This window comes from Cornus florida, unplaced genomic scaffold, assembly GCF_030987335.1.
Source record: "Cornus florida cultivar Cherokee Brave unplaced genomic scaffold, ASM3098733v1 CherokeeBrave_3.0.0_Hap2_Chr08, whole genome shotgun sequence".
Taxonomy (NCBI): Eukaryota; Viridiplantae; Streptophyta; class Magnoliopsida; order Cornales; family Cornaceae; genus Cornus; species Cornus florida.
In genome coordinates, this window is record NW_026775578.1 from 33,755,743 (window position 1) to 33,768,918 (window position 13,176).

Here is a 13,176-nt window from a genome sequence, read left to right on the forward strand (position 1 = left end):
TGTGACAAAAAGGAAAAGCAGCTTCTAATTATTTATATGACAATTGAGTGAATGGTTCCCCTTCAATATTAAGATTGATGAAATGGCTAATCAACGGTGCTAACAAGGGTAAACTAGATACTGGCCTAATCTTAAGCATTAACTGCATGAAATGGCTGTTCGATCTCGAGGATCAAACTCGCGCTCTTACACTTGACAGCTGAGCTTTTGCCACTGTCAAGTGTAAGAATGTGAGTTAGCCCGGTAGAATGTAAAGGGACAAAGAATCAAAATAAACCGATTTTTGAGATGGGGCTTGAGAGGTACAGATAAAATAGAGAGTGGTGAAGATGGCCAAATTTACATACTAATGTATGTTTTAGCACTTGCTCTAATACATGGCCAAATTTGAGAACAGGCACTTCAAACAACTAATGCCTAATCTTTAATTTATAGTCTGCATTGGAGAATCATCAAATATCAATAGACTCACTTCAAAGTGATACTAAAAAGTATTCAAATAAAGCTGAAGAACAGCAAAAAGATTCACTTAATACAAAAAAAACTAAAAAATCATACCGTAAAGATCATCAACAATGGCGTTTTAGTATGTTGCAGATTCTTATCCAAGACTTGTATCATTTTAATGATGCTATGTGAATCGCTAGAAACATGTAAAGCTAGCGTATGGCTAACTCGATAACAAAAGTTTCGTAAGGGGACTATAGTAGGTTACCATGAGACAAAAGCTCTTCTCTTTCTATAGAGATTCGATTCGGAATTATTATGTGTCCAAGGTCTAATATTGAAATAATTTAAGAGGTTTTTCCGGACTTTGTCCGTGTTAACAAACAATTCAAAACACTTTGACCTTTTTAGAGCATGTCTGGTTCAAATAGCAATGATTTGAAGCACTTCTTTTGACACTACTTCGGAAACTCAAGGACATATATGTTCAATCCTAGCAGGAAAAGGAAGGAAATGAATACATGAGTTAACAGAATTCCATATTCGATCTCATAGATACATATAGAATTCTGTGAAAAATTGTAGTCGTCTTCACTCTCTCCTCATCAACAAAGGGGTGTTTTTTTTTCAATAAAAGAAGAAAAGTAAATACTCTATAGTAATAATAATGGAATTGGGTGTTTTTGTCATTTAGTTTTGAGATTTTTTTTCCCTTAAATATGCATTAGTATAAAATTAAGGGTAAAATTGACACTTCGTACCAAATTTTAACGGCATTGTTGAGTGTAGACTTTTTAGGTATTTCAAACGTCTCCTATAATTGGATAAACTTCACAAGATGTTAGTATAGTTTACCCTTTTTTTTTAAAAAAAAAAAAAAAAAAAAAAGAATTTAGGTTTGAGAGTTCAATTTTCTGCGAAACAAAATTGGTGTGTGAGTTTCTTGTTAAAAATAATTAAAAAATAAACTACTTCTTAGACCTATTTTAGTGGAGGTGGACGTTTCCATGGAGTTCATTGGGCCATGTAGGTTCGTCCATGGTTTCATATCAATGTTTTTTTTTTTTAATTCTTGTGAAGGACTGAAGATACAACTCAAAGTGGCATACCTATGGTTTAATCTAGAATCTAGAAAGGGTAACTCTTATTCAAAGTCAAGCCCAAGATTTATTAATTCCGAGACTACTTTAAATCTCTGAAGTTCCTACATTTTAGAAGGTTTTGCTTTAATTTAATCAGTGCATTCACTCAATTAAATTGAAGCATAAATTTTATATTTATATTTGTAAAAAATACATTCACACAATTATCTCTTCGAAACAGAACGAAGTATCACTAGACTATAGTCTTGGTGAATTGCTATAAAAATTCGACTACCAAAGATTTGTATATAAATATAGTCACAAAGTTTTTATGGTAGCCTTACATTACTGTTTATACAAAGAAGTGCCAAATGGACATGCTTTGTGAAACCTAAAAAGAAGTCACTTGCTACATTCTGGATGTTTTGTAAAACATGACCAATAGAACTACTCAACATTTTGATTTGCCAGGTTTTACCTACAACCCTAGCATATAACCAAAACACTGGTTATAGAACTAAGTACATCCTTCTCTCTATTAAAAATCAAAAGAATAAAATTTTGTAAAAAAAACAATTCCCAAAAATATAAAACAAGTTTCAAAAGTTAGAAATTTTAGTTTGATAATAAAATCTCTAACATTTTTAAAAGTGTGTTTTTAGTTACTAAAAGCGTTAAAAGCATAAGTTTTAAAATAAAATGGCTTTTATGTGTTTTTATTCATATAAACACATAAAAATAAATTATAGTCCAGTAGTGCGTTTTGATGTGTTTCAATTCACTAAGAACTGTAGTCTAGTAGTAAATCTCTGTTTTCAGAGCAGTGGGTGTTTCATGTTTCTTGATAATGTAAAAATAAAATTTCTACTACCAAAAAAAAAAAAAAAAAAATACAAGTACAACCAAATGTTGGTGTAACCCAAGTATTTCATGTTTTTTTTTAGTTAAAGACCCAAGTATTTCATGTTATTCCACTGCAACCAACCACAATCAGAGTGAACACCACTGGAAGAGTGGTCCCCACCCTCACTTGTGAGCTAAAGCTACTACTATTAATAATTGGAAATGAAATCCTAGATGCTGAAAGATGTCCGAAGTATAAAATAGCCAACCAGTTTCAGGTGACTTTGTTTTACTTTGTATATATATACAGGGACATATAAGTGTGTGACTGTGTGTGTATGTATAGAGAGAGAGAGAGAGGAGCTGAAAGATGATTAAAAGAAGTGTTATTGCCTCTTCCAAGGGTAGATATGGTAGCGCTCTCTCTCTTCAGAAAGGTATCCGTAAGTCTGCAACTTCTCTTAAGCATTGTGTTAATTTCTTCATTGATTATCCATTTGCAAGTGACAATTTAAGGGCTTCGTTTCATTCCCTAACTGCTAAAGATCAAAAGCCTCACTGTCCGAGTACTCAAACCCAGTCTGTCAGAAATCAATGCAGGTTTGAGTTCACCAACCTTAATGATGCACTGGCACTGTTTGATAAAATGTCCCAAATGCGACCTCTTCCTTCAATTGTGCATTTTACTAAATTGTTAGGGGCCATTGTGAGAATGAAACATTACACCACTGCAATTTCTTTGCTTAACCAAATGGAATCCTCTGGAATGGTAGAGCCAGACGCTTATACTCTGGGCATCTTGATGAATTGCTACTGCCATTTGAATCGGGTCGATTTGGGTTTCTCTGTTCTGGGGAGAACTTTGAAGCTTGGTTATGAAGTGAATTGTACACAGCTCAACACTTTGATGAGGGGACTCTGCAGCGTGGATAAAATAGGTCAGGCAGTAGAGTTGTTTATTGACATGGGGGCAAAAGGATTTCGACCTGATACAGTTACTTGTGGAACGATTATAAATGGGTTGTGCAAAACGGGGAACACCACTGCGGCTATTGAGTTGGTTAAGAAGATGGAAGAGAGAAATTGGGTAGCTGATGTTTTTGACCATAGCATCATCATTGACAGTCTTTGTAAGGACGGACTGGTAGATGAGGCTTTTGACTTCTTTTCAGAAATGATCCGTAAAGGCATTTCGCCGAATGTAGTCACTTACACCTCCTTAATACATGGCCTATGCAATTCAAACCAGTGGAAAGAGGCTACAAGATTGTTGAATGAAATGGTGAACCGAAATATCAAACCGAATGTAAGAACCTTCAATATATTGGTGGATGCACTTTGCAAGGAAGGTATGGTTGCAGAAGCAGTAGAAATAGTTGAAGTGATGATTCAAAAAGGCGAGCAGCCTGATAGAGTCACTTACAATGCACTGATGGACGGATATTGTTTGCAAAGCAAATTTGATGAGGCAAAGAAGATACTTGATTTGATGATTGGTAGGGGTTGTGCACCTGATGTTCAGAGCTATAACATCCTGATTAATGGATATTGTAAAAAGCAAAGAATGGATGATGCTCTAAGACTTTTTCACAAAATTTCTCAGATAGGATTGGTTCCTGATACTGTTACTTACACCACTCTTATTGGTGGTTTCTGCCATGCGAGAAAACCTCTAGCTGCGCAACAATTTCTGAATGAGATGCGAGCCCGTGGCCAACATCCTGATCTTGTGACCTACTCTACTTTGTTAGATGGACTGTGTAAGAACCAATGTCTGGCAGAGGCAATGGCCTTGTTTCGAGACATGGAAGAGAGTGGATTGCATCTTAATATTGTGGTTTATAGCATCCTCATTGATGGTATGTGCAAAGCTGGAAACATTAAAGCTGCAAGGGAACTCTTTTGTAGTCTTTCTTCCAAAAGGTTGCGACCTGTTGTTCGCACATACAACATTATGATCAATGGGTTCTGCAAGAAAGGTTTGTTAAGCGAAGCAAACATGTTGCTCAAGAAAATGGAAGAGAGTGGTTGCTCACCGGATGCTTTAACTTACAATATAATTGTCCAGGGATTTCTTCGAAACAATGAGATGCTAAGGGCAATGCAACTTATTCAAGAAATGGTTGAGAAGGGATTCTCTACTAATGCAAGTACTATGACCCTGTTGTTGAATTTATCAAATAATAGTGGATTGGATGAGTCAGTTTTGGAGATGCTCAATAAGTTTCTGTGATCTCTATTGGGTTCTCTGATGTTAGGTAGAAGTTTTATATTTTGTTGGCCTTGCAGTATGTTGTATGTATGGCCTATTGATGCTTGCATCAGTGTCGTTTTCATGTTTTTGGGGTGAGAATTGTTATTCTATGAGAAGTACGAAGAAAGAAAGCAAAGTTGCTGCTTAAGCATAGAGGAATGCTTTGGGTAGTGAATTTGTGGGAGAGTTAGTTCCTCCTTTGGTATGCCAGAATAGTTGAATATTTATAGGGTCATGTCATGCAACTGTCAACTGAGATTGGGGTGACTTCCTAGACTTTTAGAAAGGAATTGTTCTATAGTCAGTGTTTTGGGTAAAACCTGGCAAATCAAAATGTTGACTACATCTATTGGTCATGGTTTACAAAACATCCAGAATGTAGCAAGTGACTTCATTTTAGGTTTCATAAAGCAAGTCCATTTGGAACTTTTAATTATCATTTATTATTATTTTATTTATTTATTGGAGCAAGATAAAGGCAATTGTATAAATAAGAGGAGATTTGACAGTATAAAGCCCCAAAAAGGCTAAGCAGTCCAAAAAACAAAGGACCCCCACCCATCAAAGCAAAGCAACCCAACTATACAAAATAAACAAACACCACCTAGCCAACAACAATTTGTTTATATATATATATATATAGATAAATGATGGTAACCATCAAAACATATGTCCATATAATAAAACCCAACTTCTATCCAAAAACTAAATTAAGAGATCGAATCATAAAATATGCTACATAAGGAAGGCTCTGTCAATTAACAATGAACAAAGGAATAATATAAAATGGACTTATAGTACGTGCATACACGAGTCCACCACAAAAGCTCCTCAAAGCACCTAAAGCAAACAAGTGATTCCGCAACCATAACAGTCAATTATTGTTGTATTTTTCTGCAGCCATTCATATTCCATGTAAACAACAAAGGCGGTCTCACAAAATTTTGCTTTCATTTACTTGTTTCATGGTATTTTCATTGTATAGATGCTCTCGGTTGAGATGATTTCTATCAATTTTTATTGTACGTACAGCGGAATTTTTTTATTTTTTATTTATTGCTAGAAACTAGAAAAGAGAACACTTGGTGGTATACTGTTATTACTAGGTCAGGGTGCTGAAGTTCAAATTATTGGAGATAACATGTATGTTTTAGCACTTGCTCTAATGCATACTAATACATGGCCAAATTTGAGATCAGGCACTTCAAACAACTATTGCCAAATCTTTAATTTATAGTCTGCATTGGAGAATCATCAAATGTCAGTAGACTCACTTCAAAGTGAAATTAAAAAGTATTCAAATGAAGCTGAAGAACAGCAGAAAGATTCCCTTAATACAAAAAAAAAAAAAAAAAAAATTCATAGAGTACAGATCGTCAACAATGGCGTTTTAGTGCGTTGCAGATTCTTATCCAAGACTTGTATCATTTAATGATGCCATGTAAATCACTAGAAACATGTGAAGCGTATGGCTAATTCGGTAACGAAATTTTCGTAAAGGGACTGTAGCAGGTTACCATGAGACAAAAGATCTCCTCTTTCTAGAGATATTTGATTTGGAATTATGATGTGTCCAAGGTCTAATATTGAAATAATTTAAGAGGTTTTTCTGGACTTTGTCCATGTCAACAAACAATTCGAAACACTTAGACCTTTTTATAACATGTTTGGTTCAAATAGTAATGATTTGAAGCACTTCTTTTGACACTACTTCGAAAACTAATGACTCAATCGTATGGATATGTCCAATTCTAGCAGGACAAAGAAGGAAATGGATACTCAATTTAAAGTGAGTTAACAAAATTCCATGCTCAATTAATCTCATAGATACATATAGAATTTTGTGAAAGGTTATTTATTTTTTCAATAAAAGAAGAAAAGTAAATACTCTGTAGTAATAATAATGGAATTGGGTGTTTTAGTCATTTAGTTTTGAGATTTTTTTTTTTTTATTAAATAAGCATTAGTATAAAATTAAGGGTAAAATTGACGGTTCGTACCAAATTTTAACAGCATTGTTGAGTGTAGACTTTTTAGGTATTTCAAACAATTTCTCCTTCTATAATTGGATAAACTTCACGAGATGTTTTTATAAAAAAAATATATATATATTTAAGTTTTAAAGTTCAATTTTAAGCTAAACAAAATTGGTGTGTTAATTTCTTGTAAAAAATAATTAAAAAATAAAGTACTTCTTAGACCTATTTCAATGGGGAGGACGTTTCCATGGAGCACATTGGGCTTAGGTTCGTCCATGGTTTCAAATCAATGTTTTTTTTTTATCCTTGTGAAGAAGATACAACTCAAAGTGGCTAATAAGGGTAGCTCTTATTCAAGGTCAAGCCCAAGATTTATTAATTTTGAAACTATTTTGGGCATGCTTAGTTTGTAATTCGGATAATAGTATTTTATTTTTAGAAAATTGAAAACAGAAAACTATATGAAAAATTCTGCTTGGTTCAGTTTTATACCTCAAAAAAAAAAAAAAAAAAAAAGGGGGTGCCAAATGGACATGCTTTGTGAAACCTAAAAAGAAGTTGCTTGCTAAATTCTGGATGTTTTGTAAAACATGACCAATAGAACTGCTTAACATTTTGATTTTCCAAAACACTAGTCATAGAACACATTACATCCTTCTCTTTATTAAAAATCAAAAGAATGAAATTTTGTAAGAATAAACAATTCCCAAAAATATAAAACCAGTTTCAAAAGTTAGAAATTTTAGTTTGATAACATTTTTAAAAGTGTGTTTTTAGTTACTAAACGCGCTAAAAGCATAATTTTTAAAATAAAACCACTTTTATGTGTTTCTTCTATAAACACATAAAAATAAACTATAGTCTAGAGTGGTCCCCACCCTCACTTGTGAAATAAGCTAATACTATTAATAATTGGAAATGAAATCCTAGATGCTGAAAGATGTCCGAAGAATAAAAATAGCCAACCAGTTTCAGGTGACTTTGTTTCACTTTATATATATATACAACAGACATATAAGTGTGTGACTGTGTGTGTACGTATAGAGAGAGAGAGAGGATCTGAAAGATGATTAAAAGAAGTGTTATTGCCTCTTCCAAGTGTAGATATGGCGGCGCTCTCTCTCTTCAGAAAGGTATCCGTATATCTGCAACTTCTCTTAAGCATTGTGTTAATTTCGTCATGGATTATCCATTTGCTAGTGACAATTTAAGGGCTTCGTTTCATTCCCTAACTGTTAAAGATCAAAAGCCTCACTGTCCGAGTACTCAAACCCAGTCTGTCAGAAACCAATGCAGGTTTGAGTTCACTAACCTTAATGATGCACTGGCAGTGTTTGATAAAATGTCTCAAATGCGATCTCTTCCTTCAATTGTGGATTTTACTAAATTGTTAGGGGCCATTGTGAGAATGAAACATTACACCACTGCAATTTCTTTACTTAATCAAATGGAATCCTCTGGAATGGTAGAGCCAGACGCTTATACTCTGGCGGATGAATTGCTACTGCCATGTGAATCGGGTCGATTTGGGTTTCTCTGTTCTGGGGAGAACTTTGAAGCTTGGTTATGAAGTGGATTGTATAATGCTCAACACTTTGATGAGGGGACTCTGTAGCGAGGATAAAATAGGTCTGGCAGTAGAGTTGTTTAATGACATGGGGGCAAAAGGATTTCGACCTGATAAAGTTACTTGTGGAACCATTATAGATGGGTTGTGCAAAACAGGGACCACCAGCGCAGCTATTGAATTGGTTAAGAAGATGGAAGAGAGAAATTGGGAAACCAATGTCTTTGTTTATAGCATGATCATTGACAGTCTTTGTGAGGACAGACTGGTAGCTGAGGCTTTCCAACTCTTTTCAGAAATGATCCGTAAAGGAATTTCACCGACGGTTGTCACTTACAACTCCTTAATCCACGGCCTATGCAATTCAAACCAGTGGAAAGAGGCTACAAGGTTGTCGAATGAAATGGTGAGCCGAAATATCAAACCGAATGTAAGAACCTTCAACATTTTGGTGGATGCACTTTGTAAGGAAGGGAAGGTTGCAGAAGCAGTAGAAATAATTGAAGTGATGATTCGAAGGGGCGAGGAGCCTAATACAGTCACTTACAATGCACTGATGGACGGATATTGTTTGCAAAGCAAATTTGATGAGGCAAAGAAGATACTTGATTTGATGGTTCGTAAAGGTTGTGCATCTGATGTTCAGAGCTATAACATCCTGATTAATGGATATTGTAAGAAGCAAAGAATGGCTGAGGCTCTAAGCCTTTTTCATGAAATTTCTCAGATAGGATTGGTTCCTGATACTGTTACTTACACCACTCTTATAGGTGGTTTCTGCAATGTGGGAAAACTTCTAGTTGCGCAACAACTTCTGAATGAGATGCGAGCCCATGGCCAACATCCTAATATTGTGACCTACTGTACTTTATTAGATGGACTGTGTAAGAACCAATGTCTTGCCGAGGCAATGGCCTTGTTTCGAGAGATGGAAGAAAGTGGACTGCATGTTAATATTGTGGCTTACAACATCCTCATTGATGGTATGTGCAGAGCTGGAAACATTAAAGCTGCAAGGGAACTCTTTTGTAGTCTTTCTTCCAAAAGGTTGCGACCTGTTGTTCGCACATACAACATTATGATCAATGGGTTCTGCAAGGAAGGTTTGTTAAGCGAAGCAAACATGTTGCTTAAGAAAATGGAAGAGAGTGATTGCTCGCCGGATGCTTTAACTTACAATATAATTGTCCAGGGATTTCTTCGAAACAATGAGATGCTAAGGGCAATACAACTTATTTAAGAAATGGTTGAGAAAGGATTCTATGCTGATGCATGTACTATGGCCCTATTATTGAATTTATCAAATGATAGTGGATTGGATGAGTCAGTTTCGGAGATGCTCAATAAGTTTCTGTGATCTATATTGGGTTTTCAAATGTTAGGTGGAAGTTTCTTGTTTTGTTGGCCTTGCAGTGTGGTGTATGTTTGGCCTATTGATGCTTGCATTAGTGTCTTGTTCATGTTTTTGGGGTGAGAATTGTTATTCTATGGGAAGTACGAAGAAAGAAAGCAAAGTTGCTGCTTAAGCATATAGGAATGATCCCAAAGAGAGGCAAGTTTACCAAACAGTGTATGCTTATCTGCTCTGCCTTTGTATGTCGGGATGTTTTAAGAATGACACCTCATCAACTTCATTTTCCTTTCTTGATGTGAATATTATAACCATCTCATTAAGGGGAAGAAAAAAAGGCATCTCTTTAGAGATTATTTTCTTGTAAAACCAGAAGAAATTGTTTTGAATCTCAGATGCACCTTTACTTTATATTCAGGTGCTTATAGAAGTTGTTATTCGCACTTTCAGATATTTGATTCCCTTCTCTTAGCTCCCCGAATTAATGATTTGGGTAGTGAATTTGTGGGAGAGTTATTTCCTCCTTTGGTATGCCAGAATAGTTGAATATTTATAGGGTCTTGTCATGCAACTGTCAACTGAGATTGGGGTGACTTCATAGCTAGACTTTTAGACAGGAATTGTTCTATAGCCAGTGTTTTGGGTAAACCTGGCAAATCAAAATGTTGAGTAGTTGTATTGGTATCGAGAATGTAGCAAGTGACTTCATTTTAGGTTTCATAAAGCAAGTCCATTTGGAACTTTTAATTATCATTTATTATTATTTTATTTATTTATTTTTTGGAGCAAGATAAAGGCAATTGTATAAATAAGAGGAGTTTTGACAGTATAAAGCCCCAAAAAGGCTAAGCAATCCAAAAACAAAGGACACCCACCCATCAAAGCAAAGCTAAACATAGCAACCCAACTACACAAAATAAACAAACACCACCTAGCCAACAACAATTTGTTTATATATTTTTGGTATTGCATCTATGTGAACAAAGGACATAGCTTTAATTTGGTTGATGCCCGTGTGATGATGGTAATGGTATGGTGTTTAGTGTTCACAAAGAGGGTACCACTAATCACATGGGTTCAAGTAATAATCTTCTTTTTATAAGTATTATCACTATCATCATCCTCCTTTTATCAAATATATATAAATAAAATACTATTACGAAATTGTTGTCATTCGATCGAGTGTTGCACAATGTATTATGCTCAATCAAATATATATATATATATATATATATATATATATATATATATAGCATAATACATTGTGTATAAGAAGTGAAATTGCACCTTCACTCATTCAATGGAATGTTGCGACAAATCCGATGCTCAATTGAATATATTAAAATGCAATTTTGTTGTGAAAATACAATTTCATAGTATTGCTTATTTAAAATTTAATTTAAATTAGTCCGAATTCATTTGCTCTTTACATAATTTATTTTGCTGCGGTCCCCTCCCACATAATCTACATTTTGAGACAGAAAAAAACAAAATCCACTTCCAGGAGACCAATAAATAGTGACAAATGGATCTGACTATTAGCTTTCAGTGAAATTGATCAAAAAGCAATGCTTCAATTATAGACTCAAGTAACATAAATTTGTGTGTAGACCGTCACCATCACAAATTTTAGGGCAGAATGTTAATTTCTTTGCTTCCTTTGTATAAGCTGCTAACATTGCTACTGATAGGCAACTACTGTGGGATGATATAATCTACCATGCTCATATATTTTCACATTCATGGTTACTTACGGGTGACTTCAATGTTATCCCAAACATTGGGGAAACTCATGGAGGATCTGTGAGATGGAGCAATGCTATGACTGACTTTAATGAATGCTTGCAAGAAGCTGAATTAGAAGACCTCAAGTTCAGTGGGATATTGTATTCTTGGAGCAACAAAAGCATGGGAGATGCTTGCATTGCCAAGAAACTTGATAGAGCTTTGGTCAACCTTGGGTGGACAGAAAACTTCCCCTCTTCAGAGTGCACTTTTCTTCCCCCTAACATCTCAGATCACAGCCCAATTCTTGTCACATTGGATCTTAACACTCCAAGAAGATGTGTTCCATTCAGATTCTTTAATGCATGGTCCTCTCACCCAAAATTCCACTCTACAGTTCATGAAGTCTGGACAACATTCATCAGGGGTACAACTATTTTTTAGGTGGTCCAAAAGTTAAAATTGCTGAAGAAGGTGCTGAGAGTAAGCTGCAAGAAGGAATTTTCAAATGTGGATGCCAAACTGCAAGCTGTAAAGTTTGAACTTGATGCCTGCCAAATGGATCTGGACAATACCCCAGCTGATCATAAGCTTAGACAGTTAGAGAAAGTACTCACTACTGAATTTCTGAGATTAGCTAATATTGAAGAGGACACCTTGAGACAGAAATCCAGAATGACTTGGTTAAAACTAGGGGACTGCAACTCCAATTTTTTCCACAAATCTGTACGCTCAAGAACCAACAAGAAGATAATACTCTCTCTATCTACTGATTCAGGTAACACACTACACAACAAGAAGGATATCAAGGTTGAGGTGGTAATATACTTCCAGAGACTGCTGGGATCATCACCCTCATGTACTCACCAAATCAGTGACCTTGCTCCATTCATCACAATGCAGCTTCTGGCCTGGTGCTTTATCTGTGCTTAGCTTCAGCATACAATTCTGTATCTCTAGATGTGATGGGGATTTATCCAGGAAATGGTGGATGTTTGAATGCAGCTGCATTCAAACATCCACCATTTCCTGGATAAATCCCCATCACATCTAGAGATATAGAATTGTATGCTGAAGCTAAGCACAGATAAAGCACCAGGCCAGATGGCTACAATGCCTTCTTCTACCACAAAGCTTGGGACATAGTAGGAAGATCAGTTATCCCTGCTATTTCAGAGTTCTTCAGGAATGGGAAGCTCGTGGCTGAAGCAAATCACACTTACATTTGCCTGGTTCCTAAGTGCCAAAATCCCCCGCTCCTTCCATGATTACAAGCCAATTTCTTGTTTTAACATTGCAAAATTACTAGCAAAGAAGTTGCAAGGAACTTTGCCACAGATCATTTTGATCAATCACAAACAGCCTTTATCCATAGTAGGAAGATTACAGACCCAATTCTACTCACTCATGAGCTTCTAAGGGGCTATCACAAGAATTCCAAGCCAGCTAGATATGCCATCAAGATCGACCTCAAAAAAGCCTTTGATTCCATCAAATGGGATTTCATCCTAAATTGCCTCAAATTGCACAACTTCCCTTAAAGATTCATCTCCCTCATACAAGCGTGCATGATATCCCCATCTTTTAGTGTGGCACTTAATGGAGAGTTTCAAGGGTATTTCAAAGGGAAAAGAGGGCTGAGACAAGGGGACCCCCTCTCACCATTCCTTTTTGTCATAGCTATGGATGCACTTTCTCTATCATTAAGAATTATGTGGGTAGAGTGCACAATTTCAAGTACCACTAGAGATGCAAGGATCCAAAGATCACTCACCTCTCTTATGCAGATGATTTGTTCTTGTTTTGCCATGGTGACATCTCCTCAATTTCAGTTCTCAAGTGTGCAGTTAACCATTTTTGCTCTATGTCTGGACTAAAGATAAACCTCAACAAAAGCTCAATTTTCCTCTTAGGAGTAGAGGAACACA

At 35.7% G+C, this 13,176-nt stretch overlaps 1 protein-coding gene and 1 pseudogene across 1 annotated transcript; both read left to right on the plus strand.

The window, feature by feature from the left end:
- The first annotated feature begins 2,282 nt into the window (after positions 1 to 2,282).
- Positions 2,283 to 5,045, plus strand: LOC132271231 (putative pentatricopeptide repeat-containing protein At1g12700, mitochondrial). The gene has a single exon (XM_059772553.1). It carries the CDS (start codon positions 2,743 to 2,745, stop codon positions 4,603 to 4,605), a length of 1,863 nt encoding a protein of 620 aa, XP_059628536.1. The 5' UTR covers positions 2,283 to 2,742; the 3' UTR covers positions 4,606 to 5,045.
- A 2,516-nt stretch (positions 5,046 to 7,561) lies between these two features.
- LOC132271232 (putative pentatricopeptide repeat-containing protein At1g12700, mitochondrial) lies at positions 7,562 to 10,267 on the plus strand (annotated as a pseudogene).
- Positions 10,268 to 13,176: the final 2,909 nt, after the last annotated feature.

Excerpts from the sequence above, each read along its gene's own strand:
- LOC132271231 (XM_059772553.1), top strand. The coding sequence starts at position 2,743 with ATGATTAAAAGAAGTGTTATTGCCTCTTCCAAGGGTAGATATGGTAGC.